Source organism: Acipenser ruthenus, chromosome 33, assembly GCF_902713425.1.
Source record: "Acipenser ruthenus chromosome 33, fAciRut3.2 maternal haplotype, whole genome shotgun sequence".
NCBI lineage: Eukaryota > Metazoa > Chordata > Actinopteri > Acipenseriformes > Acipenseridae > Acipenser > Acipenser ruthenus.
Window position 1 is genome coordinate 12959986 of NC_081221.1, and position 24615 is coordinate 12984600.

At 40.3% G+C, this 24615-nt stretch overlaps 2 gene segments (V, D, J or C); both read right to left on the reverse strand.

The window, feature by feature from the left end:
• Positions 1–4866: 4866 nt before the first annotated feature.
• The window catches only part of LOC117433421 (uncharacterized), a 45737-nt gene continuing 25988 nt past the window's right edge, over positions 4867–24615 (reverse strand). For both annotated transcript variants that reach the window, the window contains 1 exon segment: positions 4867–5679. Coding sequence is in view for 1 of the 2 variants with exons in the window: in one of them it covers positions 5567–5679 (113 nt within the window). In the remaining variant the exon portion in view is untranslated.
• Positions 17303–23458, reverse strand: LOC131704978 (probable non-functional immunoglobulin lambda variable 1-50). The segment is given in 3 exon segments: positions 17303–17991; positions 19257–19598; positions 23175–23458. Coding segments are annotated over 3 exon segments (585 nt in total).

A 24615-nucleotide genomic window follows, 5' to 3' on the forward strand; every position in this document is an offset into this window, starting at 1 on the left:
GGTTCCCAATTATTTTGTGTTTGTTTGTTTATTTAACCAGGAGATTTACCCATTGAGACCGAGGCCTCATTTACAAGGGGGTCCTGGAAAACAATAAAGGACAAATACAACACAAGCAACCCAATAAAAACATGTGGTTCAGACTCAGTCAGCAGCATTGTGACAGGGCAGCGGGAGCGGCTGGGGGACCCAGAAATTGGGGAGGCATAAAATATTAGCAGCGGGTCCGACTGTTTCACTCCTGTTTTTACATTTGAAACGATGCTATTCAATACAAATGCTGCCATTTACATAAACACTTGTGTTTGTTTACTATACGATACAGCAACAAAGCAAAGCGCTAATAAGTGAATATGCAATCGTGAAAGCAGACGATAATACCAACACCGTGTAATAATAATAAATAATAAATCAGACACTACTGTGCCTATTATAAAAAATCCAAGGGAACGATTATGATAAAAAAAAAAAACATCAGTCTAATTCAGTGTCAACCAACAAGCTTACTTCAATAACGCCGCGGCATTATCAGACTTTAAATTATGACGGAAACCCAAGTGTTGCACATTTGAAATAAAGCACTTTACACACATGTATGTTTGATCCCCCCAGAATACCCGAAATGTTTACATTTAGTGCAGCAATTGTTTCCACAGAGAGGAATATACTAAATAGAAGCAATGACTGCAGCCCCTGTGCCTTTCCCTGTGTGTATGTAAACCCAAATATTAATAAAGAATTAGAAACAACATGAAATGCAGTTTAACTGTGTGTCAGTATCACAATATTATTGCTGGTAACTGAACAATAACAACAACAGCGTTTCCTTATCTCGATTACTTTCATAACAATCCCATTCGTCCATCTTTCATCCTCGCTAAACTGTCAATCACGCTGCCATGGAAACAGCCTTTGCTCTTGAGCTCCGGAAGTCAGGTTGATTCCATTGACATACAGTTCAATGCAGACAGTGTGTTTTGCCCCATTGTATTCCGCAGGTAGGTTTTCATTCTCTTCAAGCATGAAAATGAAGGTTCTGCTGCCACGCTAGTCACTGGAATGGTTGGCATGAACTTCAGCAGCTTCCACACTTGTGGTGCGGTTTGTGAAAGGTCGTTCTCCGTGATGAATTGCAATAGCGCTCCTGTGGTTTATGGAAAGCTGCATCCTCGTACATAGCGTGCAGTTCATTCTTCAACCTTTGTGTGAAACAGCATCTTTGTCTCATCAACAGGGAACCCCTTTTCTTTTGAGAAGTCTTCAGAGCAGTGCTTCTCAAACTTTGCCATAGTGAGCCTCCCTGAGCTATGAAAAAAATATCTGCGCCTCCCCAGTTTACTAAAACAATATAACTGAAAATCCTATATGTTGCAAAAAATGAATAAAAGAGTAGCAGGGATTTGATCAATATAGAGCAGTATGAGTTTCAGAAGTATTCATTCAAAAACAGAACAAATGGAAGCAGCTAAAATCTTATTTTGTTTTTTTGGTCCTGTTAACTTTCTTATCTTAGTTGGTTTTAATGTAACTTCACAGTTTCTGCTTCTGTGTTATTAGGTGTATACTGTTGTTTAACTCTGTTATTTAAATGGTCTGCTTGTGGCAGTTGTATGTGTGACATGCTATTCAAATGTATTGTGGTTTGTATTTTTTTCTGCTATGTTCTGTACAGTGCTTTACGATACTTTTGTATAAAAAGCGCTATATAAATGCGATAAATAAATAAAGAAATAAACTCATAGCGCTTCCTGTGTAAAATCATGACGGGTTTAGATGCTAAGGCAGGGTTGTCGTGTTTCGAGATGCTGGTGTAGCTTGCAGGGCTGCATGCTGTGGTTTGCCAGGATTTCGCGCACATTTGATTCCTCGGTGCATCGCTGGACCCGCTCCATGTAAAGCCCAGTTTTAAATATGCTTGTAATGATGTGCAGTTACATATCATGACCACAAGGTGTCACTACTAGATTTGATAGTAAGTTATGAGGTAGTTTTCCATCATACAGGAAGTTTCGAAAAATAACTTTAGAAAGCATGTCAATAAAGGACTAGCACAAGCTAGCTGTTCATTAATAACAAATAGATTTCATTATTGAAACATTAGTGAACATAACAGTGCTTCCTCATATTTTCTGCTTCTGTGTTTTGCTGGATCCTCCGCTGCTGTCCTCTCTTCGGTTTGTGTTGTTCGTTTTTCTCCCTTTGTCACAAAACGATCCGTTTCTCATTCAAGCTGTTTCTCTCTGTAAACTGCTGCTTCTTCTTCTGGTTAATCTATAGGGCGCATTCCATCTATTATTGTAGATGATTAGCGCCCTCTATCTGTAGTCCTTTGTCTGTCTTTGTTTTCCTTTATTTTTCTGTCATCTTTATTTATTATAACTTCCCTTCTTTTCCTGTTTCCTTTATATATTTTCTCTCTGTAAGCGCGCTGCTCAGACTGTTTACAAGCTCCCTGTATAGTTTGTAATATAACAGTGTTTGTGTTTGTCCAAAGCTGTTAGTGCTCTGTAGGGAAATCCCTAAACAGCAATGTGCCCCCTACTTTAGTAGAGGTTGTGAAGCACTGCTCTGAGAGAATCACTTACCTGCTGTGAGGTGAGCGCTGTTTAAGATCAGTAGCAGTATTTCACATCCACCCCAGCTCTCTGTGGCTCTCTGTGGTCAAAATGGGTGTAGAAAAAAAACTACAAATCATTTCCTGCTGATAATAAAGATGGTGCGTCCATTATAGATCTGTGATATTATAACTTATAGCTGTGGTCGCATCATAAACGTCCATGCTCATAGTCAGGTTATAGAAGTGACTATTTTCCTAGAAGGAGAGCACATTGTTATTCTGTCGCAGTTTGGAAGGTCGTCACAATAAGTACCTTTCACAAACTTAGCAATTACTACTTTTTTTAAATTTGAGAATTATGTTTTTTTCTGTATTTTAGTAACCATGCCATCAGCAAATACAATATGAACCCTTTTTAACAATAAACAAACCAGGAGCGTCATTTGCTATGGGGCAGGGGGAGGGGGGGCAGTTGCCCACCCAGACTGGTTTGCAGCTTAATCTGAAGCTAACATGCAAATGAGTCCCCGCCCAGTTAAGCATTTGACGCAGGCATTCTATACATAGAGGAGGCAGGAGGCGGGGAAGCGGCGGTGAGCAGAGCTGCCTATTGGGCGGCTTTTCATTCCGTTCTGAGGGAGAGAATGATGGTACACGGGTTGTCTATTTTCGGGTGGTTTTAGCAAAGCGCTGTTTTTTTATTTTTTATTTTACATAAACACTGTTTTGTCAGATAAACAGAGGATCTCTGCCATGATTGACACAACAACACATCAGAAGCAGAGTAAGACGCACACAGACACAGCCCTTAGAGTCGGGGAGTTTGTTGAGTCAGCGCTGAGCCAATGGAACACGTCACTAGCCCTCATCATTGAAATTAGGAATGATTTTTGGAAGTGTTGCTACTCATCGTTGAGTTTATGAACGCGCTCAGAGTCTCTTCAAGGCGTCAGTCTAATGTCCCTGGCTGCTGCTCTGAAACCATTTTAAATAATGGCGTTGTTCCTCTATTTGTTTAATGTAGCAGTAGTTACAGTATGGAACTGACATTTTTCAAATGTAACCTAACTGGGACATCGGAAGCTGGCAGCAGAACAATTCGCTTAGCGTTAAAGCCTTTACCCACTTTTAAAAACAAACGCTTCAGTGAAAACGACGACCGTAACGTTACACACTTTATTACAATAAAATGAGACTTAGTGGAGCAACATTTTCCAGTTTGTTATAAACCAGTGCCATGCTTTAAAAATACTTGCGTTGCACATTTTGACAAAGCGCAGCACGCTATCTCGTTGTAAACTGGCCCAATTACTGCCTGTTTATCCTCATTCATGATGCTGTTTGGGACAGAGAATGCTCAATGCAGCACTTTGCAAATCTAGTCTGGTAATTGATTAAAGTTTGTGTTAGCTGTCTCTGCTGTACCTCCATACAAGGTGTGGAAACCCATTTCCCTGCGTCACTCCTTGTTTAGGGGCTCTGCTTCTTAAACTAGTTGTTTTTCTCAAGCTTCACACATTCTGCAGTAGGCCTCAACCACAGTGTGGTCAGTTTAAACCTGCATCACATGGTAATAATAGAATGCCATGGTTTCCATAGTTACACTTCAGCTCTGTGAAGATGCCATGGCAACAGGCCATTAGCATGACATCATTTTAGAACGCTCCAAAAGGAGATGGTAAATCTGGTGTCCCTATCTCTGTGGTGTCCTGCATTAGCATGCCATGTGTAGAAGCAGTACAGTTCACCTCTAGTCTTTCTTGAGCTCTATTCACTACATTCCTTGTGTTCTTTGATGTTGGTGCCCCAGAGCCACACTTCATCTTTTAGAAGCTCTGTGCTTCTAGTATTTGAACCTGTAAAAGGCCTGTCCTGCATTTAGTACAAAGGATAGTTTGACTTCTGCAAGCTGTGCTGCTACATGCTTTGCTGCTGCTTCCTCAATTGGGCAATGCTCTCTTTGAATAGCTTTGCTCAAGTCATGCTGGTCAAAGCATGACATGGCTTCTGTATATAACATGTGTAACAGGAAGGAGGCTGGGTGTGAACCAGCGACCACAGCAAGCATCTGAACCACATGAAGCAAATCTCACACTCTACACAGTGAAATCACATACACTACACAGTGAAATCTCACACTCTACACAGTGAAATCTCACACTCTACACAGTGAAATCTCACACTCTACACAGTGAAATCTCACAATCTACACAGTGAAATCTCATACACTACACAGTAAAATCTCACAATCTACACAGTGAAATCTCACTAAGAAAATAAATAAAATAAAAAAAAAGACCCAACAGGAGTGAAGAATAAAAATGTCTAGATTTTATTTTACAAAAGCAATACAGGAAAACAATAAAAAATATCACTGTTCAGTTTGCATTTAGTAATTGTTTTTTCTTTAATTAGCAAGATCCAGTCTTTGATGGGTATTCAATTATGTGCTTCCCAGAAACAGGTTGAGAAATACAAATTAGAAGCGATCTCTTATTGCAGTGAATGGGCACAGATTAGATGGATAAATATCAGTAAATGGACATTAAGTGAGGAATCGGAACCCTCTTCTACAAAGAACAAACTTGTGATGATGAGATAAGAGTGGAGTCTTTCACCTGAATGCACACTAAGGGATCCTAACTGGCATGGAAACAGAGACAAATTACTAAACTGCCTTCACATCACTAATATAAAACATGTTATTAACAATGATCTATAGTAAACAGCAACAACGACTTTATTAACAAATAAAGCAACAGCAATCAGGGATGAATAGAACCTGAAATATATCAAAATGCTAAAACGCTCTTATTAAAATGATATAGAAATGAAGAGATGTCGGCACAGGCAGGATGCAGCGGGTTACAGTAACAGCAATACTCTTTCACAATGGACTATACTGGCATAGGGAACCAGCAGCAGCAACACACAGGAATAATTGAACTTCCGCTTAACTCACAACACTCACTAAATACAGGTACATGCAATCCGATTAGAATCCAGTTATCAAAGCGGTTTCATGCAGTACGATCTCCTCTGTGCTGCTGCATTCCCCTGCTGGGTTGGGCATGGGCTGGTTTCCTGGGTTGTTGCAGTAGTTGAATCTCTCTTTGGAGGTCCTGAAAGCACAATTGAATTTACATAGAAATGAAGCATTAATGCCAGACATAGCGGGATAATGACCATGCTACTAAACTCATTGGCTGAGACGATTTGTGAGGTGTATATATGATGGGATATTTATAACATTGAGGGAATTGAACACACAGCTTCCATGGTAAACACAAGCTGCAGGGGAGCCCTTGTGAAAGGTTACTGTGGTATACCATGAGAAAAGCATAGTGTGGGAGGCAGAGTAAAGCACAGTGAAGCACATGGTAAACCACAGGCAAGCATGAGGAATGAGACATATCTGTGATCACGCATTGTAAAAGCCCTGGTTAGCCACAGTGAAGCTCGGAGATGAATGGGAAACACCTCTTGTCAGCGTCTCTCTCTTTCTTTTATGCTATTGTCAGCAATGTGTGGCTGTTACTTTAAATGAGACGGCATGTTCTGATTCTAAAGACATCAACAATCTAAACCCAAGCAGTCAGTAAGTTGTCAGTAAGGACTGCAGCTGAAATCTGCCTAGTAGAGGTCCAAATGCCAGTGGAGCAGAAGAACATTTTGTTCAGCAAGAAAAAAACTAAACAAAAGAGCTGTAACGTAACTGACCAGCAGGAAAATGAAACAAACCCCATTGTCTGTGTGTGCTGAAAACAAGGCAGGGTGTTCATGTAGTCACACACAGGACTTTGAGTGGTTTCAGCAGTTCAGCACATATTCTTAATTTTAACACAAAAAAATCAGAACATGTTTATTATATTTACCTTGAACTGTCAGTTTAATCTCCATGAAAGTGACACATTCCACATTGAGCCCCACTATACACATGTAATCCCGAGTGTCCTCCAGTCTGAGCTCAGAGATTAGCAGAGAGGCGTTTCCAGAGGAGACTTCATCAGACAGCTTCACTCGGCCGCTCCACTGCGCAGGGATGAATACTGAAGGTGTGTTTGAGTCGATTAATAGAATGTGATCCTCCTGATCTGAATATGCATACCATCTGACTTCTACATGCTGCCCAGGGGTGGGGGTGTAAGAACAGGGCAGCACTGCTCTCCCCCCAGCTGAGCCAGAGACAGCAACACGGTATAGTGGAGGGCAATCTGCTATAAGAGACAATAAACTCAATGGAGTAACTCCTTCATTCTTCAGAACCTTAATACAAAAGAGCCCTACATCAATAATGTAAACAGTGGTGGTATTCTGATCCGAATTAACCAGACCACTGTATATATGAGCAGGAACATATACATTGTAAAGAACCAGCCCCTGTATAGCTTGTGGTATAAAAATGTGTTTTTGGTCCAAAGCTGTTTGGTGGGAAAGTCACTAAACAGCAAAGTGGCACTGTTCTGAGAGAATCACTTACCTGCTGTGAGGTGAGTGCTGTTTAAGATCAGTAGCAGTGCCAGAGCTTGCTCAGTGCTCAGAGCCATTCTCCTCTCCTCTCTCTCTCAGTTTCAGCACAAAGTCCAGCACTCGGGTTAAACTCTATTTGTGTTGATTATCTCAGCTCTGTATTTAAAGACTTCCTTCTTTGTTTTTGAGAATTACTGGATGTTTTTCAGAGAACACAAAAAAAGATACAAAGTCAAAAATACAAACGCTGACAGGACTGTGTTTTTAAATACGTAGGTTTTCATTTAGATGTACTGTAGTTGGTTTTGTTGGTACAGTACTATACTTTCGTACATCTGAGTGCTGACCGTGTCAATTATTAGTATTTAAAACAAACTACACACACACAATAAATTGGTGCGTTGGTAATCCATGAAGCTTTTCTTGTGTGCTGTTAAGCATTAAGAGGTGAAGGGAGTGTGATTAACATGAGATATTATATTAGCTGTCTCTGCTCTAACTCCATACAAGGTGTGAAACAAGTTCTTTATCTCAAGCTTCACACACTCTGCAGTACGCCTCAGCCACAGTGTGGTCAGCTTAAGCCTCACGTCATCTGCTTTAAACGTTTAGGACACACGTCATGTGATAAAGCTTTCCGTTGCTGTTTCTGACACAGGAAGTCTATCCAGAAGTGTCTGTTTTGTTCAGAGCAGCACAGAGCAATCTGATTGTGAACACTGTTACAAAGGGAGAGCATATGGGGGGAAAAAAGATTAAGCAGAATTGTATCGCCCAAAAAATAATGTATGAAATATAACAATAACATATGAAATATAAAATCAATTGCAAGTTGTTCTTTGCTGTTTTCCATCTGGATTTTCACCACTGCTGGTCCTTACGCTATTCCTGGATGTGCTATCATTTGGTAGGAACTCAGCAACTGGATGATAGTGAGATTTAGATCCACATGATTTCAAGGGCTGGATTTCAGAAACATGCATGCCATTGATAAAAACAATGCTCTTGTTATGCTATGATGGGGTATTAATATTTGTGTAACACTTTGTGTAGGCCAAACCCATGCATCATCCTCTAGTGAACTGTACCCCACAGCACAGCGTTGCCCAGTGATAAGGGTGCTTGTGTTTATAAGGAATATTAACTGTTGATTTAGAATCATCCCTCGTGCTTCTTACTGGCTTTATTAATATGCCTCGTCCGCTTTTCTGTGCTGAGAATCTTTTGTTTTATTATATATTTTTGTTTTACATTTCGGATATCCTGTTGTAAGAGTTTCCCACAGTAAATCTTGCCTCAGCCACTGACTCACTGTGTGCGCCCCTGAGCAAGTCACTTAACCTGCTTGTGCTCCGTCCTTCGGATGAGACGCAAAACCAGCAAGGTCCTATTGGAAGGGACTCTGCAGCAGCAGTTGTGATGCAGAGTTCACCCCCCTAGTCTGTGTAAGTCGCTTTGGACAAAAGCGTCTGCTAAATGACTAATTATTATTATTATTATTATTATTATTATTATTATTATTATTATTATTATTATTAATAATAATAATAATAATAATAATAATAATAATAATAATAATAATAATAATAACAGATCTGCACAGTGATTGCAGTTGGAACACTGGAGTAAGAATTCCAACACATGACATCACCGCGTTCCAGGAAGCAGGAACAACTTTGGATCTCTAGCGCTGTCTTCAGCAGAGGAAGTAGGTGGAGCAGTTCCTAGAGCTCATGAGATCTGAGAATCATTGCAAAGCCTTGGTTAGCAGCCGATTCAGGATGCAGACCATCCTTCCCAGCAGTCCCTTACAGCAGCTTTGATAAGCGTGGCTGGTGTTCCGTGTGGTTTTGACTGCATTTGATTTGTCGTGTGCTGTGGCGCAGAGCTGGGGTTGACCCCATTCCCCCGGTTAGGAGTGCTGTGCTCTGTAAACCACACTGCGCCCTCTAGAGGAGCTCCGCTTCAACTCTCTGTATCTCTGCATCCGTCTCCTGAACGCTGTTATCTTTCACCATTAAAGAGCACATGAAAGACTGTACTAGTGTATGAAAGAGAGGACACCATTCAGCCATCCTAGTAGCTGATTGATCTCAAAGCGTTGTCAAGTTGTTTCTTCAAGGATCCCAGTGATTCAGCATCAGCAACATGGTTAGGTAACCCTTTGTAACACTTGGTAACTCATTTCACACCCTCACCACTCTCTGTGTAAAGAAGTGTCAGCTACCCTCTGTCCTGAGTCACTGCACTTAATGAAGCTGTGTCCTCTGGTCCTGGTTTCTGCGCTGCGCTTAAGATTGTAATGAACTAAATTATCTAAATGGTGGCAGGTTTAATACCAACAACCATAAAACTAGGATATTGTTTCACGGTGTATTCACAGCATTGAGTGACATTGAAAAGGGATTTATTATAAATCACCCTGACTCGGAGAACACACCAGAGCAGTGGGAATAATATAGTTACTAATGTAACAGTATCCTCTCCATTAGTTTAAGAGATCACAATACAACCCTATGGGTGTTTTCGGGACCTGTGACTCAGGCAGCCTTTACTGGTGCCTGTGGAATCTAGGGAAACAGCACCACCTGCTGTCGCAGAGCCGCCAGTGCTCTTGTCCTGCTGCTGGTATCAGCAACATTAACCATCGCCGCGGTGCCGCAGAAATCTGACAGAATCGCGAGTAAAGCGGAGGGAACACGAAGCCACTTCCTGCCATGGAAGTTGGTTTCAGGCCACTGCAGGGCACACCAGGGGAGGCTTGGGGTTTGATACAGCAACCTCAAACTAGGCCTCCCGGTCTCCTGGAACCAGGTTTCAAACCACTGGTCCTGAAAAAGTGTTTTCGTGTTCCTTCAGCTTAAGAAAGGGGTGGAGCAGCTGGGGTTGGATGGTTCACATTATTATATTTGTTCACGTTTTTCTAAAAGGAATGTGTTTTACTACATCTGCAAAAATATTAAACAAACTACAGTTCCCACAGAACACCGCGGCGCAGATTCGACGCATAGCCGTGTCGTCACGCTTGCATCGTCATCAGTGTTCAGCCGGAAGCAGCATGGCCAGCAGGTAGGTGCGATACATAAAGTGATGTTAATAAAAGCAGCCAGCGCAGTCCTGTTTACTGGTGCTCTGAGTTCACTGAATGCTATTGAGACAGGGACTGGAGTCAGGAAAGATATTATACATGATATTCTAATAGCATTCAATGAAGGTGCAGTCAGAGACACAGATATTATATTAGCACGGGCACCAAGCCATTCTGGGGTGCGAGGTAATGAACACGTGGATTTCTGCGGGAAACTTGTCCAAATCCATCGTCTGCGTGAACTCAACCGGAAAAGACGTCACCAGGTCACGCATCCACGGGTTTAAAAGTCTGCACAGCCGCGCAGCTTCTCAAGAGGTACTGCGCTGGAGCAGCCGCGGCTCAAAACAATAGCCCCGCTAACACAAAACGTGTTCCTAGCGTTCCTGGAAGGTTCCCGTTCGGTTGTGACGAACACAACGTCGCTACAACGTTCTTAGAACGTTTCTGTTCAGGCGTAATGTTCTAGGAACGTTCTAGCTGCGTGAAAGGGGAACGTTCTGTACGTGATGGATCTCAACCAACACACAACGATGCTGCAAGGTTCTGGTTTGGTTGTGTTTTACACAACGTCGAGAGAACGTTCTGAAAACGTGATTTTTATCAGAGTCCTGCATATATTAAAAATCGTACTTATTTAATAGAGTTTAATAAAAAAATTCGGATACATTCTTACCGTCCGCAGCACCAAATAAGCACTTGCACCTCAAATACTGTGTGTGTGTGTTTTAGTCGTTTTGTTAGTTATTAAGTTATAGTTAGTGTATTATTATTAATAATATTATAATTCACGTGTGGATTTTTTTTTTTTTTTAGCAGACGCCTTTATCCAAGGCTTACAGAGACTAGGGTGTGTGAACTATGCATCAGCTGCAGAGTCACTTACAACAACATCTCACCTGAAAGATGGAGCACAAGGAGGTGAAGTGACTTGCTCAAGGTCACACACAATGAGTCAGTGGCTGTGATGGGATTTGAACCGGGGATCTCCTGGTTACAAACCCCTTTTCTTTAACCACTGGACCACACAGCCTCCATTGTGTTTCTCATATTATTTGATAAATGGGTATTGAGTGTGTTGATTTTTATTTATATAAATGTGTGTTTTCTTCTTCAGCTCTTTATTATTATTTTTCATCACGAGTGTGGTTTGATGTATTTGCTTCACTGGACCCCCCTAAACTACTTTCTCTGTTTCCTCTATGGAAGTATACGAGCGAAACTCCGATTGGCTGAAGGACTGTCTGCCCAATGCACCCACCCACCGCCCCCCTGTTGCTTAGCAACCGCGTCTCCCGTTCCACGGCTCTGCTTGCCAGCGGCTCGCTGCTTGATCTCCCCGCCCTGCCAATCATCTAGTGCCTTTATAAATGCAGAGGAATATTGTGAAATAGAGCCGGGCTTGAAAAGGAGAGTCCGAGCTGCACCGTGCACCGTGGAGAGACTTTATAACTTCGTGTCGCACACCAGTAAGCCTGTGTCTGACCGGGAGGGGATCATTTCCAACACGGGGTGCAGCGTGTTGGGGTTCCCCGGTCAGGGAGCCTGTTAGTTTACTGTTAACGTTGTGTGGTTTATTTGATAGCTGTCCCGCTCCTGCAGCAAGGAATCCTCGGTTTCATTTGTTAGATTTTATTTTATTCTTGGGTGCGCGCAGCTGTTTTATATATTCATGTTAAATAGATTGGGGGGAAATTGGTACTGTGTACTTTACAAATGTAATCGAGTCTGTAACGAGACCATTCAACTGCTAACGTTGTCGTCTACTTTGTATGTATCACAAAAAGAACAGATTTGCTGAACTGTTTAATTAACTTCACTATAAGAAACAAAAAAAAAAAACACAAAACTGCTTGACCTAAAAAAGAACAGTCTGCAGGTTCTGCACCATAGTAGCAGCGCAGTTACACTGCCTCAGAGTTTCTGATCGCATCATGATTCCAGATTTCCTAAATCCATGGATGGAAATGTCCGGTCTGCTTTTAATTTTTTGAAGCACATTGTCATTCCAGTATCACTCGCTGCCATTCTCATATTCACTTTGACATCCGAAACATTCTTCCCCATGGCCAGCGCTTCTTTAACCTGTGCTGCAAACCACGAGTCTGTGCGAGGGCGGGATCGCACACTGTGTGCCGCCTTCTGATTGGTGGAAGGATTATTGGCGAGCCAATCCAAACCACCAATAAAGCCAAAATCAATTCCACTCCAAAATGTCCCTTTCTGCGGCACGTCAAAGAAAATATTAAAGGCAGGCTGGTGTCTCTTATGCGTTTCACTTCAAACCGGACATCAGGGCGTCCGGGTTTGTTAATTCCTGCCACCCGAACACAGAGGCCAATTCCCGGACTGTCCCGGTCAAACCAGGACAGGTGGAACCCTAAAATCTACATATATTTATTTGGAAATACTGAAGACATTAGTTTAATATAATATACTTTTATTGATTTTCAGTTTTAATAAAATCTTCTCAGTTATTGTGTGAAAGTGATTATTATTATTATTATTATTATTATTATTATTATTATTATTATTATTATTATTATTATTATTATTGGTCAATATTATTAAAAAGACGCGTAATTTTACAGAAATACGAAACCAGTGTGTGGCGCTCCCCGTCACTTTGACTGAAATTGAGGTGAAATAAAGAGAGATAGACATCCATGAATTTTCAAATGTTCTGCTATTTCTTCTCATATGGCGTCCTTCTTTTTATTGTCTTTATAACCACTGACACTGGCATCATAAAGAGCATTATATTTTTCGTCTTTAATAATTACATTCTCATTGATGTCATTTTTTTATTTCTGTGGTAATCTCTGCGTGAGCGAGACAGTGACAGTCTGACAGCCGCTCCCTTTGATCTGATTTCTGATTGGTGCATTGCGACGCCAATAGCTCGTGTCGCGAATAGAAATAAAACACATTGATTTCTAAATTCGCTCGCTTCGTTCGCGCCGCTCGCTACGGCTGCGCTGTGCATCGCTCCATTTAAATCAATAGCTTTCATTATTTTGTATTTGCTCGCTCGCGTCGTTCGCGTCCGGTGTGCATAGACCTTTAGTGATATTTAAGGGATACTAAAATATTTTATTTCGCTGCGCCCCTACCACACATCTATGGAGGATAATTTGTGCCAAAATTAATAAATAAATACATAACGAAATAAATACATAAATAAGTAAAAAGTGAAATATATTTAATAATTTATCTATTTATTTATTTATTTCGTTATTTATTTACGTATTTATTTCGTTTTTTATTTCTGTATTTATTTCGTCTTTTCATTTTGGCACAATCTTTTCGAGCTCCCGTCAATCATGCTCGATGGGCGGGTCAGTAAGTGACTCGGTGCTCTCCTAACTCTGCCTGGTGTAGTAGTGCGGAGAGGTGTGCAGTCAGGGCTGCAGTTTCAATGCTGTGAATATTCCATACGTTACAAATGTGTGCAACATGACTTATAGGAGTCTTATCCTGGAAAAGATTAGGGAGCTTTTAATTCAAGTTGAATGTGGGTCGGTAAATGACGACTTTATTTTGTGTCGAGTAGATTGGCTGTTGGAAAGAATAGGGCAGATATTGGCATGTACTGATGAAAATATTGATGAAGGTGCCAGAACTAACTTGCAGATAATTCGCCATCAAATTCTACGCAGTACCTGTGACGACAGTATAGCAGAAGAGTCCGCAGCGTTAGGCCAAACTGGGACGGGAAAATCTGGACGTCCCAAGATATTTTTACTCAGGGAGTCCTCTCCGCACTAGTGATGTGCAGTTCGTGAATGAATCCTTCTTTTTGAAGGACTCACTCAGGTGAACGATGGGAATCGGATCAGAGCCCCCATTGAATCGGTTCTTTCGATTCACACCATGAACAGGCTGCGTGGCGCACAGGACTCGAGTTACCAGCCTATCAAAACTCATGAAGTGATTCCTTACCTCTCGAGTCTGGCTGATTTGTTCGTTGTAACAAGGAAACCGGGTTGTCTCTCAACTCGTTGAGTGTTATGAAACTGAAGACCGTATGTGCCATGTTGGATCCAAATTCCCGCTTACTTAGTGCATGATAAGAACTCTGTGTGAGCCAAAATGACGTCAGTTACATCCTCCAGACCACAGCTATGTATCTCTGATCCAGACGGTGTGTGCTTTCTAGAGAGCTGCTTCACGCTGTCAGAAACTCACATTACAAGTTTGTGCACCAGAATTATTATTTTTTGTACAGTTCTTCTTGGTTTACTATGTGCGTAAGTCTGCCAAACAAATAAATAATAAAATGAATCACTACTAGTTGTAGTTGCACAAATTATGATTAATATTTCTAAGTCATCTTGAGTAAACTCAGCCAAAAAACTTAATAATAATAATAATAATAATAATAATAATAATAATAATAATAATAATAATAAAAATAATAGAGATATACACCTCATTTCCAAAATAAATAAATACAAACATCTACTGGTATTGTAACGTTATTGTACCCAAGGCTTAATTATATAACTTGTGATTACATATTGTGATTACAAAGATTACATGACGATTTACAACTATGGTTAAATATTTTATAATTTAATAATGACGGCGATTCAGTCCACAAGGTGACACGTAGTATCAGCTACGATACCACGACCTTGTAGGAGGATATTGCACATTGTAACGGATGACGTTCTTAAACGTCTATTATATTTTACACGCACATTAAATATACATTTTCTAAATGTTATTTTACTGTGTTAAACACAAAAAATACTAAATATATACACGTTTAAACTTTGTTTATATAAAATGTACATGTTGCGGTTATGGGTGTGCTTCAACGTGTGATTGATCACATGACTAATCCCTAAAGGTTTACTGGATATTATTATTATTATTATTTATTTCTTAGCTGACGCCCTTATCCAGGGCGACTTACAATTGTTACAAGATATCACATTATTTTTACATACAATTACCCATTTATACAGTTGGGTTTTTACTGGAGCAATCTAGGTAAAGTACCTTGCTCAAGGGTACAGCAGCAGTGTCCCCCACCTGGGATTGAACCCACGACCCTCCGGTCAAACAGCGTTTTGCTCTGTGCTGAATAAATACCACGGATTAGTTCCACAAATACCACTCGCTCGAGCCTCTCTTTTTGTTGTAAAAAAACAATGAGTGACTCCAAATGTATAGAAAAAAACACATAAGAAATGCAAATGACTATTTTTTTTTTAAAAAAAGATTAAATTAAATTAGATTGATACTGATGGCTAAACAATGCTAAGGGTTCAAACTGTTATGTTATCTCTAGGATTGTAAATAGATATCTTTTTTTTGTCAAACTATATTTAATGTTTATGAACCCAGTCAACCAAATATAGATTCTCCCTCGCTTTTGTGATGTGCAGTTCATGAACGACTCGTTCTTTCCGGTTCAAATAAACCTACGTAAACAATCTTAATGCGGTCTACACTGACTGGTTTTGTGTCATTGAATCAGTGAATCAAATGAACGAAATGAATCGATTCACCAAACTGAACTGAATCAAATGAATGGAGACACTAAAAGGAATCGACCTGCCCATCACTGCTCCGCGATACTACCAGGGAACGAGAGGAGATCAGCGAGTCACTTACTGTCCCGACCATCGAGCATGACTGACGGGGGCTCGAAAAGATTGTGCCAAAATGAAAAGACGAAATAAATAAAGAATTGAAAAACGAAATAAATAAATAAATAAATAAAAGACGAAATAAATAAAGAAATAAAAAAACGAAATAAAAAACGAAATAAATAAAGAAATAAATAAATAAATAGATAGATACATTATTAAATATATTTCATTTTTTACTTATTTATGTATTTATTTATTTTTTTTTATTTTGGCACAAATGATCCTACACGATCAAATAACATAAAAATACACGTGTTGAGTAAAATGTTTTTCTAAACCTCTCTATGTAATAATTAGCTCTAGTCGGCACTAGGACCCTAGACAGGTCCCACAGAACGAGCTCCTCGGTGCCAGCCATCCTCCCAGCGCTGGGGCTGTAAACCCTTCACACTGCTGCTGTAACGGGCAGTGTTGTGTGATCCGCTCCCGGGATGGATTCTGTCTCCTGCCGGTGAGATGAGAGATGAGGTTAAACGCTCGAAACCACGAATGCAGATGAGCCCGTCTCTTTTGCTTTGTGGTTTAGACGTTTGCTGCATCTCATAACCAAAAGCCATCCAGTACATCTCCAGTATGAGACAGCGGGAATCATTCACAATGCCTTCTCCTCGGAGTTATTTAAAGGGGCTGTGCCCCACATACAGGCTATGGGCACATCTGTGGCCCCACGAGTATCTACTGACACACTCTACAGCGCTTCAATGCATAAACTCATCACTTTCCTCAGAATGATCCCGCAATATTAAGAAAACACTCATACAATTTTTAAATATTTCCTTTATCTGTTAATATAACTATCTAGCCATTGCTCTCTATATAAACTTAAGGGAATTCCAATATACATATTGCTGCTTCTTCAGCTCTGATGTTTAATCCGAGTCGGATGTTGTGAAACTTCATTAACAGCAAACTGTGTCCGATTATACTGCTGTATTGCTCTTGATAATATCCACGAGGGGGCAGCAGTGCCTTTTATTCAGGTCTGTTCAGAGGAACTGGAAGAGCCAGTATTAAGTCTATCTTACCCCTCGGGCCCTGAGTCTGAAACGTTTGTCTACCAGTATTTTGAAGTTATGGATGTCATGTAAAATATTGCCCTGCTCCTGCCTGTGCTGGACTGTTTCGTGACACACCGAATTGGCAATGGGCTAATGGCACACAGTATATGGCTACTACAACTGCAGCAATGATGGAGACACAAAACATCCATTCTGGGCTGCAGTCCATTCAGAGGACAATTGGGAGGATTCAGTGTGCAATGTTCAGAAGCCTTTTTACTCCTTTATTTAACGTTGCTGGGGGAAGCCCACTAGGGACCATGTGACAGAACTTTATTAGATATTGTATCTTTGAAACAGGGGTTTGTTTGTATGCTAATTAGACATTATGATGCCAAATATTCTTCAAATCTGGCTATGCTAACAAGTGCAATAGAATCTTAAAAAAAGGAATTTCATACCTTCTGTAGCACACAGGCTCTCTAACGAGGCTGAGGATTGTAGAGAAAAATGCCAAGACACAGGACACAGCTAAATATTTTATTATTTATAAGCAAAAAAGGAAAAGCAATAAGATATTGTACTGTGCAACTAACATTTAATAGTAATCAGGAATAACTAAGTTATACTAAGCAAAAAATTAACAAATGTACTTTTCAATCAGTAATAAAAAAAAATTAAGAAATTAATACAAATTACTAAACTGTCTTCTCATCACTAATATAAAACTGTTATTAACAATTATCTATAGTAAACAGCACCAACTAAGTTATACAAAAAATAAACTAATAGCTATCAGGGATGAATAGAACCTGAAATATATCAAAATGCTAAAACGCTCTTATTAAAATGATATAGAAATGAAGAGATGCAGGCACAGGCAGGATGCAGCGGGTTACAGTAACAGCAATACTCTTTCACAATGGACCATACTGGCATAGGGAACCAGCAGCAGCAACACACAGGAATAATTGAACTTCCGCTTAACTCACAACACTCACTAAATACAGGTACATGCAATCCAATTACAATCCAGTTATCAAAGCGGTTTCATGCAGAACGATCTCCTCTGTGCTGCTGCATTCCCCTGCTGGGTTGAGCATGGGCTGGTTTTCTGGGTTGCTGATGGTCTAGTTGTCGGGGTGGCTGATGGTCTAGTTGTCGGGGTTGTGCTCGTCGTTGTTCTTGAGGTAGTTGAATCTCTCTTTGGAGGTCCTGTAAGCACAATTCAATTGACATACAAATTATGCCTTAATATCTGACACAGCAGCCAGTACCTTCTACACAATTGACCACCGCCAAAGACAAAGGGCCCAATTCACGTCCCAGTGGTAAAACTGGAGTGAAGACTGGAGGTGTGTTATTATCACTCCTCAAACTTCACTCCTTGCTCCCGCTGTAATCCACAGACGTCCTAATGGTGTTTTTTCTGTGTCGTTTGATCAGCTCTCATGAATAATTACTTAGCGTTAATACCACCCTTTATACCATGATAGTGTGACTCTTACCTCTTACAGACAGGACACTAAAACAATGAGAAGCGTCTTGAAAACTACACCACATTATTACTGCATCACTAATTCAAGCACACACACTGAGCTGTGTGGGTTACATCATTTGCTGAAGGGTATCAGCACTTATATTAAGACAGAAATGGTACCAACGCCAACAAAAACATTCTGTGAATCGGACCCAAAGTCAGTTATCTACAGGTAATGGCCGCTGCAAAGGGTACTAATGCTGTTCTAGACATTGTGTGTATTTAAATGTGTTTTAAGCTGTTTGAAATGTATGTCGCTGTTTAAAAAGCGAGTTTCAGGATTCTAAAGCTCCAGTCACTTTAGACGTTTAGCTTTTAAAAGTCCCATTAGCTTAATTTACATCTGGGATAATGACTGAACTCGCTGTGCTTAGAAAGTGATTGACTGAGAAGATCTGTGAGCTTTACAATATGGGATAATGAAGGGACTTTGAACACACAGCTTCAATGGTAAACACAAGGGTTTGGTGTTGGCAGCCCTTCTCAGGTTCTGTATTCTAGTTTGCTTTTGTTATGAATGTGTGGATGTTATTTGAAATTATACAGCATGTTATGATTCTACCAGAAACCCCTGTGTGTTAATCCACAGGGAATACATTACACAAAACAACCAATCAAAAGAAATCAAAAATCTAAACCCAAGCAGTCAGTAAGTTGTCAGTAAGGACTGCAGCTGAAATCTGCCTAGCAGAGGTCCAAATGCCAGTGGAGCAGAAGAACATTTTGTTCAGCAAGAAAAAAACAAAACAAGAGAGCTGTAACGTAACTGACCAGCAGGAAAATGACCCTTAAACAAACCCCATTGTGTGTGTGTGCTGAAAACAAGGCAGGGTGTTCATGTAGTCACACACAGGACCTTGAGTGGTTTCAGCAGTTCAGCACATATTCTTAATTTTAACACAAGTACTCACCAACCAGAGAACATGTTTATTATATTTACCTTGAACTGTCAGGTTAACATTCCTGTGAGTGACACATATCCCATTGATCCACATGTCACACGTGTAATCCCCAGTGTCCTCCAGTCTGAGCTCAGAGATTAGCAGAGAGCCGTTTCCAGAGGAGACTTCATCAGGCAGCTTCACTCGGCCGCTCCACTGCGCAGGGATGGGTGCTGAGGATCGTCTCTTTGACTCGATTAATAAAACAGGTCCTCCCTGATCTGGATATGCATACCATCTGACTGCTACATCCTGCCCAGGGGTGGGGGTGTAAGAACAGGGCAGCACTGCTCTCCCCCCAGCTGAGCCAGAGACATCAACATGGTCTGGTGCAGGGCAAGCTACAGTAATGAGAGAGAAGAGACAATAAACTCAATGGAATAAACACCTACATTCTTCTGTTGATGATATTTCGGTTGTTTCCTCGTATTTTTGACGTTGCAGATCTTTCAAAGACAACGCTATCGATGAAAAGTTTCTGCTGCTTCCTGGTTCCAATTATTTTGTGTTTGTTTGTTTATTTAACCAGGAGATTTACCCATTGAGACCGAGGCCTCATTTACAAGGGGGTCCTGGAAAACAATAAAGGACAAATACAACACAAGCAACACAATAAAAACATGTGGTTCAGACTCAGTCAGCAGCATTGTGACAGGGCAGCGGGAGCGGCTGGGGGACCCAGAAATTGGGGAGGCATAAAATATTAGCAGCGGGTCCGACTGTTTCACTCCTGTTTTTACATTTGAAACGATGCTATTCAATACAAATGCTGCCATTTACATAAACACTTGTGTTTGTTTACTATACGATACAGCAACAAAGCAAAGCGCTAATAAGTGAATATGCAATCGTGAAAGCAGACGATAATACCAACACCGTGTAATAATAATAAATAATAAATCAGACACTACTGTGCCTATTATAAAAAATACAAGGGAACGATTATGATAAAAAAAAATTAGTCTTCAGAGCAGTGCTTCTCAAACTTTGCCCTGAGCTTTGCCCTGAGCTATGAAAAAAATACCTGCGCCTCCCCAGTTTACTGAAACAATATAACAAACCGAAAATCCTATATGTTGCAAAACAATGAATAAAAGAGTAGAAGGGATTTGATCAATATAGAGCAGTATGAGTTTCAGAAGTATTCATTCAAAAACAGAACCAATGGAAGCAGCTAAAATCTTATTTTGTTTTTTTTTTGGTCCTGTTAACTTTCTTATCTTAGTTGGTTTTAATGTAACTTCACAATTTCTGCTTCTGTATTATTAGGTGTATACTGTTGTTTAACTCTGTTATTTAAATGGTCTGCTTGTGGCAGTTGTATGTGTGACATGCTATTCAAATGTATTGTGGTTTGTATTTTTTTCTGCTATGTTCTGTACAGTGCTTTACGTTACTTTTGTGTAAAAAGCGCTATACAAATGCGATAAATAAATAAAGAAATAAACTCATAGCGCTTCCTGTGTAAAATCATGACGGGTTTAGATGCTAAGGCAGGGTTGTTGTGTTTCCAGATGCTGGTGTAGCTTGCAGGGCTGCATGCTGTGGTTTGCCAGGATGATGTGCAGTTACATATCATGACCACAAGGTGTCACTACTAGATTTGATAGTAAGTTATGAGGTAGTTTTCCAGGATACAGGAAGTTTCGAAAAATAACTTAAGAAAGCATGTCAATAAAGGACTAGCACAAGCTAGCTGTTCATTAATAACAAATAGATTTCATTATTGAAACATTAGTGAACATAACAATGCGTCCTCATATTTTCTGCTTCTGTGTTTTGCTGGATCCTCTGCTGCTGTCCTCTCTTCGGTTTGTGTTGTTCGTTTTTCTCCGTTTGTCACAAAACGATCCGTTTCTCATTAAAGCTGTTTCTCTCTGTAAGCTGCTTCTTCTTCTTCTGGTTAATCTATAGGGCGCATTCCATCTATTATTGTAGATGATTAGCGCCCTCTATCTGTAGTCCTTTGTCTGTCTTTGTTTTACTTTATTTTTCTGTCATCTTTATTTATTATAACTTCCCTTCTTTTCCTGTTTCCTTTATATATTTTCTCTCTGTAAGCGCGCTGCTCAGACTGTTTACAAGTTTACTGGGGGGGGACACCCAACGTACGTGTGACGTGTCACAGTTGCAAAGGAACATTAGCACGTTAAACCAACGTTTTTTGCGTTATTTTATTTGAGTTATTTTTAAATATAATACATTTAAAATATATAGTAATTTGTAATTGTCTTCAAATCATCAATAAAGGACACACAGCTCGCTCCTCCCTTGTCACGCCTCATGGTTTGAGAGCCGCTGCTTAGAGAGTCCAAGATCTACAATCCTGAAGTGGAGCTTTTTCATGTCAGCAAACCTCTCTGATAGCTGACAAATGATTCCATCCAGGACTTCAACACGCAGGCGCGGGGGTCTCTCCAAAGTGTTTGGGTCGGTGTCCTCATTAAAGCAGCTGAACCCTTGTTCATAATCATCCCAGCCACGGCGGAGTCTTTCTCGTTTGCGTTCCTCTCCATGGCCTCGGAGCTGTACAGTTTCTTCATAAAATCCCTCAAACTTGGCATCTTCCCCGAGTTGCTTCAGTGCATGTAGGGGACTGTCGAGTCGTTCAAACGATTTCCTGAGATCCAGAGACTGGAGAGTTTGGAAGAGTATCTCTGTGTGTCCAAATATTGCACGAAAGACAAATGTCACGCGAAAAATGGCCCCCCCTTGGAAAGTGGTCCCCCCAGACTCATTTTCATAGTGTATGCTATGAAGATTGGTCCCCCCCCCCCCCCCCCCCCATTTTCATAATGAAATATTGTGCCCCCCCTCCCATTATAAAAAGAACAACGCCAAATCAGAAACACGCAGCTTCAAAAGATCATAAAATATCCTCCATAACCGAAACTACAATTGAACACAGTATACATTAAAAAAAGTGTTTATTTTCTTTGTGAACCAACGTTATCTTTCGCCAGTCAAATCGTAGAGTGCCTGAATAAAGTTTTATAGATACACGAACAGATCTTCTGTTGCTTCTTCTTTAGCAGCCGCAGCTATCCCAGATATAATAGATTTGGTTACATTGTTTCGCGTCAGGAGTTTAAGCATGATTTAACTGCGCAGCAGATTCCCCAGTTGGATGATGAGCTGATAATATCTCTTTAGCAATGAAGCAGGCACGGTGACGTCACCATAATGATAAACAGTAATGCCGCGGGAGGTTTGTACTAAAGCAGGGTCAGCTGCTGCAGGGAAAACAAAGTTTATTTCTGAAACGGACCATTTTAAGAAATGTGAAAGCAGAACGCACAGAAATACTTGGAACTGTAATTAGGAAGTGTACTGCTGAGAAAAAAATGAAGGGAATTCAAATTGAAATGTACTGCAGATTACTCGATGGCAGAAGAACAAACGCCATTCACTAAATTTAGCTCTCAGATTGTACCAATGAAAATATCTAAAATATATGACAACGCGCTTGCTGTGGTGTATTTAATATCGTAAATAGCAGAACAAACACGCTGCGATTTAAACATGTTTTTACTGAACAATAAACAGTAACATGTTTTGGCTAGTGCCTTCATTACTGTACCTGACTCAGCTGTTCTTTCAATGCTAAAATGTAATTAAATGCTGCCTTTTGCAATTACAAATCCATTTCACCTGAGAGAAGAGTTTATTGAAGTTTTAAATATTGTGGAGTCTTCCCTGACATTTCACATATTTTACACTGTTAGATGTACTGTTAGATACATAATCGTCTTACAAACAACATGTTAGTGTAAAATGCTGCTCCCTGTGTAGTTTGTAATATAACAGTGTTTATGTTTGTCCAAAGCTGTTAGTGCTGTGTAGGGAAATCCCTAAACAGCAATGTGCCCCCTACTTTAGCAGAGGTTGTGAAGCACTGCTCTGAGAGAATCACTTACCTGCTGTGAGGTGAGCGCTGTTTAAGATCAGTAGCAGTGCCAGAGCTTGCTCAGTGCTCAGAGCCATTCTCCTCTCCTCTCTCTCTCAGTTTCAGCACAAAGTCCAGCACTCGGGTTAAACTCTATTTGTGTTTGATGCTCTCAGCTCTAAATGAATATTTCCTGTACTGTTAGTTTGACCAGAATGATCTGTGTGTATTTTTACACACCCGGACAGCAGGTTTCCAGTCACTGCTGTAGCTAACTGCCTTTTTCAACAGTTGGTTGTCTCACTTATGCTTTTGGTTTTGGTTCCTTCTGCTTCCCTGCAAATGTATATTGGGTTAATAACAGCAACATTTCCTTCATGTAGCAATCACAGTTCTAAAAGACTCCCACAGCTCTCCAGACTCTCATGATTTAGCTTTTATCTTTCAGTTAGTTCTAAGCATCCATGGACTGACCTTCTTGTCATTTATATTGAACAGCACTTTTCACCTGGTCTCTGTTTTATTTGTTGTCAGTGTAAGAACATGTGCCACTCATAACTCAAACAAAAACACTGGAGTAACAAAACCTCTCAGACTTGCTTACCAATAATAATAATAATAATAATAATAATAATAATAATAATAATAATAATAATAATAATAATAATAATGCATGTGCATTTCACCCTTTATACTCTTGTGAGTGTATGCAGAAGGAGCTGCTATTGCAAGCTATGTGAAAGGGAGGACGCACGCATGGGGAAACTGCAAACTGACCACGGGAGCTTTCAGGGTAACAGCACAGTGCTCACCACAAACACACTGGCCTCATGCATCAGGGGCTTTACAACACAATACAATTTGCTCTATTTTTTGTTGAACTGTTAATATTACAAAACAAATCATTAACCTGCAGGCCCCATTCAAGGACTCCGTGTTCAGTTTGGTACCAGTTGTGTAATACTGACAGTTTGTTTTATTTCTCTTTCACAATGTAGCAGTATTTGTGTGTAATATCAGCTATAAATAAAATGAGGAAGAACAAGTTAGAAGAGGAGACTGCACAGTATAGGATTTGTTTTGTACATAACTGGTATGGATGTAGAACAGGAAGCGTGACACTGAATTGCCTTGATGACAGAAAGGCGTGTCATTAAACGGCAGTCAGTTTGGACCTTTTGTTTTTTGTCCCTCTTGGCTATAAGAGCCACTGCAGGAAACACTCTTGAGCAGGTGATTCGAATCTGGGTTCTATTATTATTCTGGTGTTGACATGACAACCAGTTCATATTGTGTGTGTGTTGCAGTAATATTGTATCCTGATGTATCTAACCTGTGCTCAGTTTATGGTGCTGGCGTTTAGTGTCCTGGGAAGTCATATTGAATTCCCACGACACCTTCCTCCAAACCGGGACGATCCAGGAAATCAGGGACACAGGGCAACACTACTGGGAAGTTTTACTTCAAGATGT